This window comes from Leptonychotes weddellii, chromosome 15, assembly GCF_054177405.1.
Source record: "Leptonychotes weddellii isolate Sample4059 chromosome 15, ASM5417740v2, whole genome shotgun sequence".
In the NCBI taxonomy this organism is placed as follows: domain Eukaryota; kingdom Metazoa; phylum Chordata; class Mammalia; order Carnivora; family Phocidae; genus Leptonychotes; species Leptonychotes weddellii.
Genome location: NC_138383.1, coordinates 23,038,315 through 23,052,985, shown reverse-complemented (window position 1 = coordinate 23,052,985; position 14,671 = coordinate 23,038,315). Strand labels below are relative to the sequence as shown.

General features: G+C 38.3%; 1 protein-coding gene across 13 annotated transcripts in view; it reads right to left on the bottom strand.

Moving 5' to 3' along the window:
• LUC7L3 (LUC7 like 3 pre-mRNA splicing factor) overlaps positions 1–14,671 on the bottom strand; it is a 30,408-nt gene that overhangs the window by 10,352 nt on the left and 5,385 nt on the right. For 11 of the 13 annotated variants that reach the window (XR_014140520.1, XR_014140523.1, XR_014140524.1 and 8 more), the window contains exons 2-8: positions 8,046–8,112; positions 4,967–5,006; positions 4,073–4,217; positions 3,630–3,704; positions 2,541–2,645; positions 1,003–1,164; positions 336–619 (exon numbers count right to left, since the gene is read on the bottom strand). Coding sequence is in view for 8 of the 13 variants with exons in the window: in XM_031036001.2 (XP_030891861.1) it covers positions 336–619; positions 1,003–1,164; positions 2,541–2,645; positions 3,630–3,704; positions 4,073–4,217; positions 4,967–5,006; positions 8,046–8,112 (878 nt within the window). In the remaining 5 variants the exon portion in view is untranslated. Of the gene's footprint in view, positions 1–335; positions 620–1,002; positions 1,165–2,540; positions 2,646–3,629; positions 3,705–4,072; positions 4,218–4,966; positions 5,007–6,898; positions 6,985–8,045; positions 8,113–14,671 lie in introns of those variants that run through there. The other 2 variants (XM_031036003.2, XM_031036005.2) reach the window with 2 other exon arrangements.

Sequence of the window (14,671 nt, the reverse complement as noted above, 5' to 3'; positions counted from 1 at the left end):
ATTAAACACATTCTTATGTTCCGCATGATGTCATCCAAAGCAAAAGTAGGTAATTTTACCAAAATAACTTATAATTTAAATGTCTTCTTAGAATCAATGAGAAGAGATGCACTTAAAGAGACCATCTGGTAACATGGACTTCCTAGAAAGAGTGCCTCAAACCTCCTTAGACTGGTGGGAAATAGCAAAGAAGCTGCCTTTAAGATGGACTGGCTCACTGATTCCACTCTCATAATCCATCCTAGTGCTTGATGATACTTAAGAGCTTCCCAAGGACCAAGGAAATAACACTAGCAATTGCTACTGCATACTGCACGCTCTCTCATGCTATATACCTGCTTCGCCTCCTTTCTCTACTTCGTGATCTTTTGTGGTCCCGAGACCTGCTGCATCTTCGGTCTGAGGTTCGGCTTGAATGCCGACTTCGTGAACGACTTCTCTTTCTTCTTTCTCTGTCTCTAGCCCTTTCTTTCTCTCTTTCTTCCTCTTCTCTCCGTCTTTTCCTTTCTCTTTCTTCTCTTTCTCTCTCCCGTTCTTTTTCTCTTTCTTCCCGTTCTTGCTTCTCCTTTTTTAAACGCTCATCACGATCAGGTTCTTCGGTTCTTTTTCTTAACTTTTCCTAAAAGAAATCAAGTTTGATTTTTATAGAACTGTACCCTTAAAGACACTATCAAACAAACCTAATATAAAGCATGTGTAGATCAACATATGGAATTTGATGCCCTAAAAGAAAAATGCAGAAATTCCAACACCATGTCTGCATGCAAGGTACTGTTTCTTGACTAAGTCCTCAGGGATAGTCTTTCTCCCAAATTCCTGGCACAGAAGAGCGAAGAAAATAAAGCCCTGTGATAATTGATGAATAGAAAAATTTTATAGGGATTATTATAGTTTCAAATAACACACACAAACTATCAACAAGAAGCTAAATGTGATCAATTTTTAGCCATACTAAAATAGAGTATTAGCTGTGGCTAAAGTACATGCTTGAAAGAAGCTTACTTTTAACTCTTCTACAGTAGCTTTAATTTTGGCATAGCCCATGTGCTGCTTTCCCATCAAATGGTCATCTACCCGGGACTGGGCATCTCCTACTATCAAAAAGGCTCCACACACTTCACAAACTTCCATTTGTTTTTCTTGGGCAGCAAAACTTTCAATTGTCTGAAATGATAAATCAGTTATTATAAGAATATTTGAGGAAGAGAGAAGAAACAAAATCCAAAAAAAGTACTTACAATCTAGAATAGTTTTCGAATTTTGTAAATTTCTCCAAAGCCCTAATATTGAACAGCAACTGGTCAACTTTTAAAGTAGGGAAGCAAGGCAACAGCAACCAAATTCCCGTATCACAAGGAAGTGATGAGACCCCATCACTCAACTATAACCAATGAATTGTCCACATTACCTTGAAAAATGTTAACTACCTTCAGAAAGCTACATATTCTAGTCTGAATTCATTTCTTAGTTTCAACAGGCTAAAGGTGGGGCCTCCATATTAAAAATATTTTTCAAGAGGTGCCTGGCTAGCAAAGTCAGTAGAGCATGTGACTCTTGATCTCGGGTTGTGAGTTCAAGCCTACAATGGGCATAGAGCATACTTAAAAAAAATTTTTTTTAACCCTAAAATGCTTAGGGAACTACCTTATGGAGCATAATCTGTACATATCTTATTCAGTATTTGGGAACCAATGGCCAATTATATTCTACCATCAATATCCAAAACATGTATATCACATTCTCCAATTAATACAAAAAAGTAAAGAGTATACCAATTTTGAGCTAAGGTAAGTATATATGGGGTACTTTATCATAACAAGAAAGTTAAGGGGGTGCCTGGGTGGCTCAGTCAGTCATGTCCAACTTTTGATTTAGATGATCTCAGGGTCATAGGATTAAGCCCTGCATCGGGCTACCCACTCACTGGGGAGTCTGCTTCTCTCCCTCTTTCCCCACTTGCACGCATGTTCTCTCTCTAAAAATAAATAAATCTATGGGCACCTGGGTGGCTCAGTTAAGCGTCTGCCTTCGGCTCAGGTCATGATCCCAGGGTCCTGGAACTGAGTCCCACATTGAGCTCCCTGCTCAACAGGAGTCTGCTTCTCCCTCTCCCTCTGCTCCCTCCCCGTCTCAAATAAATAAATAAAATTAAAAAAATAAATAGTAAGTAAATCTTTAAAAAAAAAAAAAAGGTAAGTAAAACCCAGGCCCCAATGAATAGTCATGATCTAAGGCATGGGCTGACATGCAGCAGCCAGAAGCTTGTTTTTTGTAATTAAAGTTTTATTGGAACACAGCCACATCCATTTGTTTATGCATTATCCAAAGCTGCTTTCATAATATAAAGACAGAGCTTGGTAGCTGCCAGGGACCTTGTGGCCTGCAAACCTTAAGTATTTACTGTGTACCCTTTAAGATACAGTTTGCAGACTCTTGATTTAGGACATTAGGAAACTGTTTATTAAGATTCTCAAATAGGAATAGGTCCTAGTAATTCACAGTGAACAGCCTGGATAAGTCAAAATGAGGTTGCTACTCACCGAGGTTGTGGACCTAAGCAATTCTCTCTCTTCTTTTAACTGTTCAACTAATTTCATCATCCCCTGGGCTTCTTCTACTTTTCCTTCAGATCCTAATTCTTCAATCTAAGGGGGATTTAAAAAAAAAAAAAAACAAAAAAACAGCAAAGCAGTCAAGACTCCTTTCTAACCAAACTATCCAAGTATTCTTCTGTTCTTCCCTAAGCTTCATTATCATTTCATGGTTGTTTTGGATCTTTTGTTTGGTTTCATTTATTGAAGCCTCTTTGGGTTAAATTTACCCTTTTGATTTTTTTACAGCATTAATAAAGAATATTTCATTGTATATTTTTAAGGTGCACAATCTGAAAGTTTTGACAACCATGAAACTAACACCTTCACCTAGATAACGAACACATCCATCACCCTAAATTTCCTTTGTAGTACCTCCTCCCCGAACAACCACTGATCTGCTGTCACTATAGATCAGTTTACATTTTCTAGAATTGTATATTAATGGACTTATGTACTTATTTCTTTTTTTAATCTGGCTTCTTTCACTCAGCCTAATTATCTTAAGATTCACCCACAGTGTTAAATGCAGCTGATTTGTTTTATTACCGAGCAGTACTCTACTGCATGGATACATCACAGCATTTATCCGTTCACCTACTGAGAGACATCTGAGCTAGTTCCGGTTTAGGGATTTTTGCCAATTACGAACAAAGCTGCTATGAATATTGGTAATACAACTCTGTAAACATATGCTTTTGTTTCTCTTCGATCAGTATCTAGGACTGGAATGACTCATGGTGGATCTTTAACTTTTTAAGAAACCTACAATTTTCCTAAGTGGTTATAATTTTACATCCCACCAGCAGTGTAGGATAGTTCCAGTTTTCCCACATCTTCATTAATACTTGGTATGGTCTTTTTAATTTTAGCCATTCTGACAGATGTACAATAAATACCTCATTGTGGTTTTAATTTGTATTTCCCTAATGATTAATGACTTTGAGCACCTTTACATATATGTATTTGCCACCCTTTTATCTTCTTTGGTTAAGTGTCTATTCCAAATATTTCGTTATTAATGTACACAATTCTTACCTGCTGTAGGAGTACATCAATTTTATCTGTTAGAACCTGAATTTTTTCTTCATTTTTGCCTGTTGGGCCAGCTGCCTATTGAAGAGATAATAGAATGTGTTATCAGTAAGTAAAAAACAAATATTCAAGCACTCACATATCAGACATAATATTTGTATTTAATAGTTAAAATGTTGAGTTAGAAGGATAGTAACTCAATTACCTTCAATTCTTGCTACCTAATTACATATTTTGTCAGTTACTGATAACTAGGAAAAAAATCTTAATGAGTAGCAAAATGAGTATTACTAATGAAGACTGAAAAAAATGAATGCCTTTTAAGTTTATGTCATTCTAAAAGAACACAATGAACTTGACCACAAATTTCAATACTAGGGAGGTCTCTGGGTCTCCAGAGAACAAGTACACACTTTACAAAGACTACAAATTAATTTCATACTCACCCCAGAGGACTGCTGGTTTTGAGATAATGCCAAACGAGCATGGCCTCGTCTAATTCTACGTTCTACTTCTGCAAGTAAGCTCTGTAGGTATCGCAGAAAATCTCTCTCATAGCCAACCTTCATAAAACGAGAACTCTTTTCATACCTGGTTAAGAATAAAAATTAATAAGCATCACTTTCCAAATCTTTATCCATTACAACTCACATAGTCTATCTTAACTAATCTTATAGATTGTTGCATTTACTCTGAAGAGTAAACTGGGTATGTAAGAAGTCAATTTCGGGGTGCCTGGGTGGCTCAGATGGTTAAGCGTCTGCCTTCGGCTCAGGTCATGATCCCAGGGTCCTGGGATCGAGTCCCGCATCGGGCTCCCTGCTAGGCGGGGAGCCTGCTTCTCTCCCTCTCTCTGACTTTCATGAATAAATAAAAAAAAATTAAAAAAAAAAAGAAGTCAATTTCTAGTCTCTCATCCTGGTAAAGGGAAGACAAGTACTTAACATTATGTTTGGTTAAGAGAGTCAACCAGGCGCCCAAGACCATGGACTTTATTTACAATAGGGCAAAGCCAGGTGCTTTAACACCAGCTCTATCACAATACTGGATCTGTGACCCTGGCCCCAGGACAAGTCTCATTTATAAAATCAGGACTGTTAAAAAATAAAATGATATAGAAAAAAAGCTTAGGATTCAATAGTATTTACGCATATAATACACACTCATATGGTGGCTGATTGTATCATTTTTGAAGCTATGACTTTCTACCATCCCACCTAATGAATAGAACCCCAACAAGACATTCATTTTATACTAATTCTAATTACTTCTTCAATCTTTGTCCCCTTTAAACCAAAGAATGACCGAGCAGGAGGAAATGACTGATAAAGGTAACTTACTGTTTTCGAAGGTTTTCATCATGAATTTTTTCACATGGACCTGAAAAAAAAAAAAAGATGAGAAATATGAATGTATAAATTATTAATGACGTTAACCACATTTTCTCTCGCCAAAACTAAAAGTAGTTTAAAAAAAGGAAAACAAAACCCATTTTATCACAGAATAGTCTGTACACACCAAAACTGAGCCTAATGAATTACAAAGTAATGTGCCCAAGTAAACACAGGAAAACTGTTCTCCTTAATCTTCAAGATCAGTATAATGGAGAGCAACTATATGGTAAGAAAAGAGACGAAAAAAGAAGAGGGATTTGGAGGAAAACAGAAATTGTACCCAGTGCCACCCAAGAAAACCGTGATGAAGGTGAACCACTGGTCTACCACTCATCTTTTACTAATTTGGGGGATCTGCAAATGAAGCCAAATAGTGTAAGAATGCTCAAGTCCTACTCTTTCCTACCTCCAGAAGGCAACCGATTTCAACCATGTCACCTATGCCTTCTGGAATTCATTTCCATATTTCTAAGCTATTTTGCTTTTTCTTAGTTATCTTAGACATCAAAATTTTAGATCAAAAGAATTTTAAGTTAAATAAACACTTTATATTTTGACTATGCAAGTACTGTTACCTGCTGAGCCAAACAAAAGGGGCATTATGACGACTTAGGATATACTTCACATTTCTGTTGGAATTCATTTGTTTAGATTTCTGTATTTCTGAACTCTTCTCAAACACTTTAAGTCAGCTACAGAAATTCTCTCAAGATTCCAAAACTATCAGATAATCAGCTTCAGTTTTGCCCCTGAGCCTTCTGTTCTGCTTCAATCTGGGCTGCTTATTTTCTAAGCTCACTAATAAGAGTTGTCATCCTGAGAGGTTCCTTTTCTGGTCTGGATTGGATGCAGTTTACTGGATCTCTTGTTTTTCTCCTTGGTTTTATACCCATGTGTTGGAGTTTCCAGAGAAAAGAATCGTGGAGATAAATTTGTTGAGATCTTGCATGTCTGAAAATGTCTTTTTTCACTCTCATACTTTGAAGTTTGGCTATATAGCTAACCTAGGAAAAATATTTTTTCACTCAGAATCCTGAGGGTGTTTCTCCAAAGTCTTCAAGCTTCTGGTGTTGTTACTGACAAATCTGAGGCCATTCTGATTCATAATCCTGTGTGCCCCTGCCCCACTCCCACCATTCTGAAATTTCAGTGGTGTGCCTTTGAATGGATCTTTTCTCATCCAGTGTGCTGAGCATTTGAAGGACTCATTCAATCTATAGACTACCGCCCTTCAGTATTGCAAAATCTTTAATTTCCTCCCTTCTGCTTTCTCTAGAATGATATCATTTTTTCAAATTTTATTAATCTTTTCTGTCCGATCACCCAACATTCCAGCAAATTTCCTTGATTTTATTCTCAAACCTTAACACTGATTTTATTTCAGATTTTTTCAGTCCTAATTTCCAAGAGCTCTTTTTGGTTTTTCAAAAGTTCCCTTTTTATATAGTATCCTATTCCTGATATCCTCTCTTATTTCTCCGAGGATACTAAATTTAGTTAAGACTTTTAGTATTTTAGGGCACCTGGATGATTCAGTCGATAGAACATGCAACTCCTGATCTCAGGGTTGAGAGTCCCCCCACTGGGTATAAAGCTTACTACTTAAAACAACAACAACAAAATATCTTTTCTTCTGCTTTCACCATTATCTCTAATTCCACTAAACTCCCCCCCCACCCCCCCGCCCTGCTGGTTTTGGTTAATCTAGCATGTTGAAGGTTTTCTTCACGTGTCTAACTGGTATTCCTTGGCTGGCAAAACACTTCCAAAATCTAACTGGAAGTTGGTATGCACAGGCAGGGTTTGTCAACGAATGGGCTTTACCACAGGAAAATCAGGCAGCAAAATTCTTTTAGGAGATTCCCCAAGGGTCAGTACCTGTAGATCACTTCTCTGGAACTGTTCACTTTCTCTAAAGAATCCTCTTCTCTTCTGCCTGGGGAAAAACATCTGGCTGTATCCTTCTAGGAACAGGGCAGAGGAAGGGAATGGGAAAACCCCACTATTAAGAATATAGACTTAACTCTCTTAATAAGTCTCATTTTTACTCATTACTGCCCTATGCTGTGTCTGGAATCCCAGTATCTAGATTCGTCCAGCCCTAATGTGCTTCTAAGGCTCTAGGGCAAGCATCGTGCTTAAATAATTAACTTCTCTTTTATGTTTCTAGAATGATACTAATTATGTACCATCCTTGAGAGAAGAAAAGTCACTCGATTTTTTTTTGCATTCTGTGGTTCAGATGGAACTACAGTCTCGTAGGTCCAATTTCTCCAGAAAAGAACCCCCTACTGTCTCCTGGGATGCAGGGGTGGGAGACGGAGAATCACCAGATGCACAGGTTTTAAGAGTCCCTCCAGGGACATGTGGCAATGCCTTTTTAGTTGGAGACGTTTCTGGTTGTCACAGTTGAGGGGTGCTACTGGCATCCAGTGGGTAGAGGCCAAGAACGCTACTAAACATCCTACAATGCACAGGACAGCCCCCCTAAAACAAAATTATCCAGCTCAAAATATCAAATGTCACGGTTGAGAGACCCTTAACTAGACTAATCTTTCATTTTCAGCCCCATGACTCAACTCTGCCTTCTATGGTACCTGACGCCTCCAAATGCTGAGCCTGTCCAGGGTTCTGCTGATCAAAACTTCTTTTTAGTATCCCCTTCTGCAGGCTTTTAGGGTACAGGTTTCTCTGCTCTGTTGAGTTTGCTGCTACTCTTCCATCCACTTGTCATCTTCCAAAAATTTGCTGGTATCTATAATTGTTATCATCTCTTCTGTTTATACCTTTTTTTGTTTTTAAATTTTCATTTTAGTGGAGGGTTTTGGGAGGGAGTGGAAATAGGCATGTATGTTCACTTAAGCCACCATGTTTAACTAGACTGGCATTTATTAATATGTTCAAAAATCTAAGCCAGGAAAGAAATTATCAACAAACTTTAAGAGAAAACTTTTTGGAATTTATAAAGTACCAGTTTTTATTTTAAATCATAATTTGACAAAAGCTACACAGAAAATTCACTTACCAAGATCAGAACGAGTGTTTGTGAACAATTCCGCAGGACAAAAACCACAGAGATAATATTTACAAACCTAGGGAAGAAAAACAAAGGTACTTTTAAAAATTGTTCAGCTTTAAAACTATACTGGAAAAGAGTGCCAAATTACTATTTTCTCATTTCTTAACCTTCATCTTTCAACCAAATGAGAACAATTTTATTTGTTAAACCCACATTAATTACAGTAGTGACTTTCCAACTCCCAGATTTCAGTAAAAAATGTGCAGGAGAGAATTACCAGTACTTCCTACTACCTACTTTTAATCACCGCTCTCCCCACATAGCAACAATATGGGAAAGATTTCTAGAAGAACAAATTTTAATTTTATTAAAATAAAAACAAAAAACTTAAAACTGTTATTATCGTTCTAACTTTGTTAAAAAGACCAGAACCAATTTACAGATTAGGATTTGGGAATCACTGTCTAAATTACAAATAACATTCATTTAAAGCAATCTGGATTGGTAGCTTCCTTTAAGAAATCCTTTAACTCTAAATGTACTGGATATTTTCACATACACCAGCACTTTACTGAGCAACTGCTGATGGGCTCCTATGGTATGAACAAAGACTATTAATACGAAACAAACTTTTAATTCTCTCCATCAGTACTTCTGTAACTCCTTCAGATATATTTCAAGACTGCTCTAGCTGATACTTACTCTATACACTGCAAACCAAAACCTGTTAAGCAATATTCCAAAGTATCTTTCTTACTTCCTTGTTATTGTATAATCAATGTAAAACTAAGACATATGAGAAGAAAACATGTTAAATTTAAGATTGAACTCTCATACTTAGGACTGGATGTTAAATCTGCAATCAGTTATTTTCTTCCTTAAAAGTTTTTTCTTTTAAGATTTTATTTACTGGGCGCCTGGGTGGCTCAGTTGGTTAAGCGACTGCCTTCGGCTCAGGTCATGATCCTGGAGTCCCAGGATCAAGTCCCGCATCGGGCTCCCTGCTCGGCAGGGAGTCTGCTTCTCCCTCTGCCCCCCCCCTCATGTGCTCTCTCTCATTCTCTCTCTCTCAAATAAATAAAATCTTTAAAAAAAAAAAAAAGATTTTACTTATTTGTCAGAGAGAGTGAAAGAGAGCACAAGTAGGGGAATCAGTGAGAGAGAGCACAAGCAGGCAGAGGGAGAAGCAGGCTCCCCGCTGAGCAAGGGCTGGCGGGACTCTTGGGTTGATCCCAGGACCCTGGGATCATGACCTGAGCCGAAAGCAGACACTTAACCGACTAAGCCACCCAGGCATCCCTCAACTTTTAAAAAGCAGTACCTACGGGGCACCTGGATGGCTTGGTAGAGCATGCAACCCTTAATCTTGAGGCTGTGAATCTGAGCCCCACATTGGGAGTAAAGATTACAAATAATCTCTACACCCATTGTGGAGCTCAAACTCACAACCCTTAGATCAAGAGTCACATGCTCTTACCAACTGAGCCAGCCAGGTACCCCAAAGATCAACTGTTTCACACTTGAAGTAATATAGTTCCATAAACATTGTCCAGAAGAATTAAGATCATAAAGAACAATTAAAATTCAAAAATTATATTTAAAGATTTAGTTTTATATCAATATTAACCTCTTATACATAGAGTATCTTTGTATCATTTTCTTTAGAAGTACTTCTAAATACTGGATTTTTAAAATTATTCTTTGCAATTTAAACATTCTTCTTACAAATAAATTATTAAGAAAACTCCTATATGCTCACATAGTTAGTGTTTTTTCAAATTATTTCCAAATTTTCAGTGCTCATGTGATATTTTAAAATGCTATATACTTTTCTAATTATCAAAAAGTCTGGTTTGTTACACTTGGCATCCACATTAAGTGTATCACAATAAAATACCAATGCCAACACTCAATTAAAAATAATTAGGAATCTTTTATTTGAGGGAAGGAGGAGAGAGACAAAGAGTATGCCATTTATCTTTCAGACCATTAACCCTGGCTCCCAGGGCTCAAAATTTATTTAACAAATTTCCAATAACTGTAATAATTACATATAATAGCTTAGTAGTAGTTATTGGCAGCATTTACATCTAAAAATTGTACAGTTATATAATTTAAAACTAAATTTAGTACGTAGCGCTCATAGTATGAAACTTTACTATTGTGCATCTTACTTTGATTTTATTCTTTTTAATACAATTTCTATTTATCATCTTAACTAATAAAACATAAGACTGGGGTGCCTGGGTGGCTCAGTCGTTAAGCGTCTGCCTACAGCTCAGGTCATGATCCCAGAGTCCTGGGATGGAGCGATGGAGCCCCGCATCAGGCTCCCTGCTTGGCAGTGAGCCTGCTTCTCCCTCTCCCACTCCCCCTGCTTATGTTCCCTCTCTCGCTGTGTCTCTCTCTGTCAAATAAATAAATAAAACCTTAAAAAAATAAAACAAAAAATACCCCATAAGACTACTGTTCCTTTGTTTATACTGGGTCAATCTCTATGATCCTCAAAATAGGCTCATCATTAAAACAAAACAGGGGTGCCTGGCTGGCTCTGTCAGTAGAACATGTGACTCCTGATCTCGGTTGGGAGTTTGAGTCCCACATTGGCTGTAGAGGTTACTTAAAAAAAAAAAACAACAAAACTTTAAAAGAACAAAAGGAATAAACACCTCCATGGTCCCTCTCCTGACTCTAAAACATAAGCCAATACAAACTTTCTCTAGGAAGGAAATCATATAATTCTTTTTGGTAATGAAATATCAATATAGTACTTATTGAATCTTAGTTTTAATAATATTTTTCACTGAAATCAAACTAACCCAAATCTGAGTTTGGGCTTTACCATATATCGTGTGGCTTTCTGTAAAACTGGTGATTACTACTAGCTTCAAGGTTTGTCATAAACTGTCTGATATTTGTTGTTTTTTAAAACTAAAATACTTGTGATTTTCCACAGCTGTGTAGTTTTACTCTAAAACCTAAGCCTTATTCATATAAATTAGACTTTCTAAAAAACAGCAGATTCTTGGGGCACCTGGCTGACTCAGTTGGTGGAGCATGGGACTCCATATCTCAGAACCATGAGTTCAAGTTCCACGTTAAAAAAAAATAAATACACAAACAGATTCTAAGTGGTCAAAACTTTAAATGTACTATGTCAGTTTTTAAATAAAATACAATTTCAAAACGGTATTTTCAATTAAAAATAAAATGAACACACTCTCAAATCTAGTATGTACTGCAAGAGATTTTAATATAAAGTGGCACTTAGAGGGTGCCTGGGTGGCTCACTCGGTTAAACATCTGCCTTAGGCTCAGCTCATGATCTCAGGGTCCTGGGATGGAGCCCCGCGTCAGGCCCCCTACTCAGCAGGGAGCCTGCTTCTCCCTCTCCCTCTGCCCGCTCCCCTGCCCGTTCTCTCTCTCAAATAAAAAATATTTTAAATAAATCAATAAATAAAAACAGAGTGGCACTTAGGGGCACCTGGCTGGCTCAGTCAGTGGAGTCTGCAACTCTTTCTTGACTTTGGGGTGGTGAATTTGAGCCCCACACTGGGTATAGATTACTTGAGTTTTTAAAAGAACCTTAAAAAATAAAGTGGCATTTAATTTTAAGTGACAGGTATGCTTGGAGAGACAACACAGTACAGAATTTGAATCTTGGCTGACACCCACTGTGAACTAGACTTTAACTCTGCCTTGGTTTCCGCATATAAAAAAAGGAGACAATATTTCACAGTGAGATTTTATTTTTATATATTTTTTTTTAAGATTTTATTTCTTTATTTGACAGAGACACAGCGAGAGAGGGAACACAAGCAGGGGGAGTTGGAGGGGGAGAAGCAGGCTTCCCGCCAAGCAGGGAGCCGGATATGGGGCTCAATCCCAGGACCCTGGCGGCATGACCTGAGCCAAAGGTAGAAGGCAGACGCTTAATGAGTGAGCCACCCAGGCGCCCCCACAGTGAGATTTTAACACTTAAATTATATGTTTGTTACATTGGGAGAGAGGGGCAAATTTGTCTGATTTTTACAATACTACTCAAGTTATTTTTTTAAATGGTTTTAGGCACTACGTATACCAAGTAAGACATGCCTGCCAGTGGGCTAACCAGGTGCTTCTTACAATTCAGTCCAATCATCCCATGTGAGACAAGGGAGAGCAACCACGTGACCTGCTCTAAAAGTATCTAATTATTTAAAGAATCCAGATTAGAACCCCCTTTCTTTTCTTTTCTTTTTTTTTTTTTAAGATTCCATTCATTTATTTGACAGAGAGAGACACAGCGAGAGAGGGAACACAAGCAGGGGGAGTGGGAGAGGGAGAAGCGGGCTCCCTGCCGAGCAGGGAGCCCGATGCGGGGCTCGATCCCAGGACTCTGGGATCATGACCCGAGCCGAAGGCAGCCGCTTAACCGACTGAGCCACCCAGGCGCCCCTAGAACCCCCTTTCTTAATCTGGGTTCTATATGTTCTTTTCACTCTTCAACTCTCCTTAAGATACACTGTAACACAATGGCATATCAAAATATTACTCTACCCATTAAACTCAAGCTACTTAGACTGCTTCTTTAACCCTCCCCAGGAACTAAGGATCTTTAACTAAAAACACTAACAGTCTGACAACCAAAGGTGGGAGGGGTAGGTACCAAGACAGTAGGGTGGCCAGAATTCTTGTGATTTATCCTCTTGATAAAACTAAGGCAACACTACTGACCAGAAGAGTTCAATCTCAATAGCATCCTTTATTGAAGTCACCACCAGTGAAGACAAAGCAGAAATACAATCTTGGAAATCTGACTCAAAAATTTTAATTGCAAATTTCTATCATATTAAACAAAGTCAAATTGTCAAAAATTAAAACAATTATCTGACCTGTGATATAGTGCTGCGAAAATGACACTCCAAACAATATTAGAGGGCTGTGAGACAATTTGGCAGCATCGTCAAAATGTAAAACGTGCATTCACCTTAGCCATTATCCTTCCAGGAACCCATCCTACAAGGGACCCAGCTTTGTGTACTAGAATGTTCGCTGCAGCTTGGCTGGTAATGGGGAAAAAATTAGATATAATCTATATACCCACTAGAGAACAAAAAGTTAAAAAATTAAGATAGATTATCTTTTATTTTTTTTAAGATTTTATTTATTTATTTGACAGACAGAGACAGAGAACACAAGCAGGGGTAGTGGGAGAGGGAGAAGCAGGCTTCCCGCAGAGCAGGGAGCCCGATGCGGAGCTCGATCCCCGGACCCTGGGATCATGACCTGAGCCGAAGGCAGACGCTTAATGACTAAGCCACCCAGGCGCCCCAATTATCTTTTATTTTTTAAAAGATTTATTTGAGACAGTGTGAGGGCACAAGTGGGGGGGAGGGGCAAAGGAGGAGAGAGAAGCAGGCTCCCTGCGGAGCAGGGAGCTCGACATGGAGCAGGACCCTGGGATCACGACCTGAGTTGAAGGCAGATGCTTAACTGTCTGAGCCACCCAGACGCCCCTTTATTTTTTTTAAAGATTTTTTATTTAAAAAAAATTTTTTAAGATTTTATTTATTTGAGAGCCAGCAAGCGAGAGAGCACAAGCAGGGACAGGGGCAGAGGGAGAAGCAGACTCCCCACTGAGCAGGGAGCCTGATGTGGGGCTTGATTCCAGGACCCTGGGATCATGACCTGAGTTGAAGGCAGATGCTTAACTGACTAAGCTACCCAGGCACCCCTATATTTTTTTTATTTTAAAGTAATCTCTACACCCAACGTGGGGCTCGAACTCACAACCCAAGATCAAGAGTCACATGCTCTACCAACTGAGCCAGCCAGGCACCCCAACTAAGGTAGATTTACATGTACCCAAGGAAAGATGCCGCAACAGAAAAGTTGTTAAATATATATTTACACATTATGTAATATTACATTAAGCTATCTATAACTTCTACTTATATATGTGTATCTGTCTGTAAGGTATTAGGAAAAAGGCTCAGAAACATACCAATTTTTAAGTTTTCTAGAGGGATTTGGCAATGGGGAGGGGAGGCAAGGACAGACTTTCATTGTTTATTTCTAAGTTAAATTTTAATTTTTTACAGCAAGCATGTCTCCTTTGGTAAAAAAAAAAAATAATTTCAATGGTGGTAAACTCAGAGGGAATACATAAAATAGTAAAATCAATTCCCAATATATTAATGGAATCAATCTTTAAAGGAAAGAACATATTTAATGCAAAGACAAACACACGCCGGGAGACTTAAGCAAGTATCTAACTCAAAATATGCTTAGACTTCCACCTTAACAAAAACAGTCCTATTTTTTTTAACATTCACTATTCACTCCTTCAAGGCACAATCAATTCTGGTCATCGATTTAGACCACTCCTGATCACAAAAGTACATTAAGAATACCTTACTGATTTTTGTCTTTCTACACCCACTTGAATCATGGGGCGCCTGGGTGGCTCAGTTGGTTAAGCGACTGCCTTCGGCTCAGGTCATGATCCTGGAGTCCCGGGATCGAGTCCCGCATCGGGCTCCCTGCTCAGCAGGGAGTCTGCTTCTCCCTCTGACCCTCCTCCCTCTCATGCTCTCTGTCTCTCATTCTCTCTCTCTCAAATAAATAAATAAAATCTTTAAAAAAAAAAT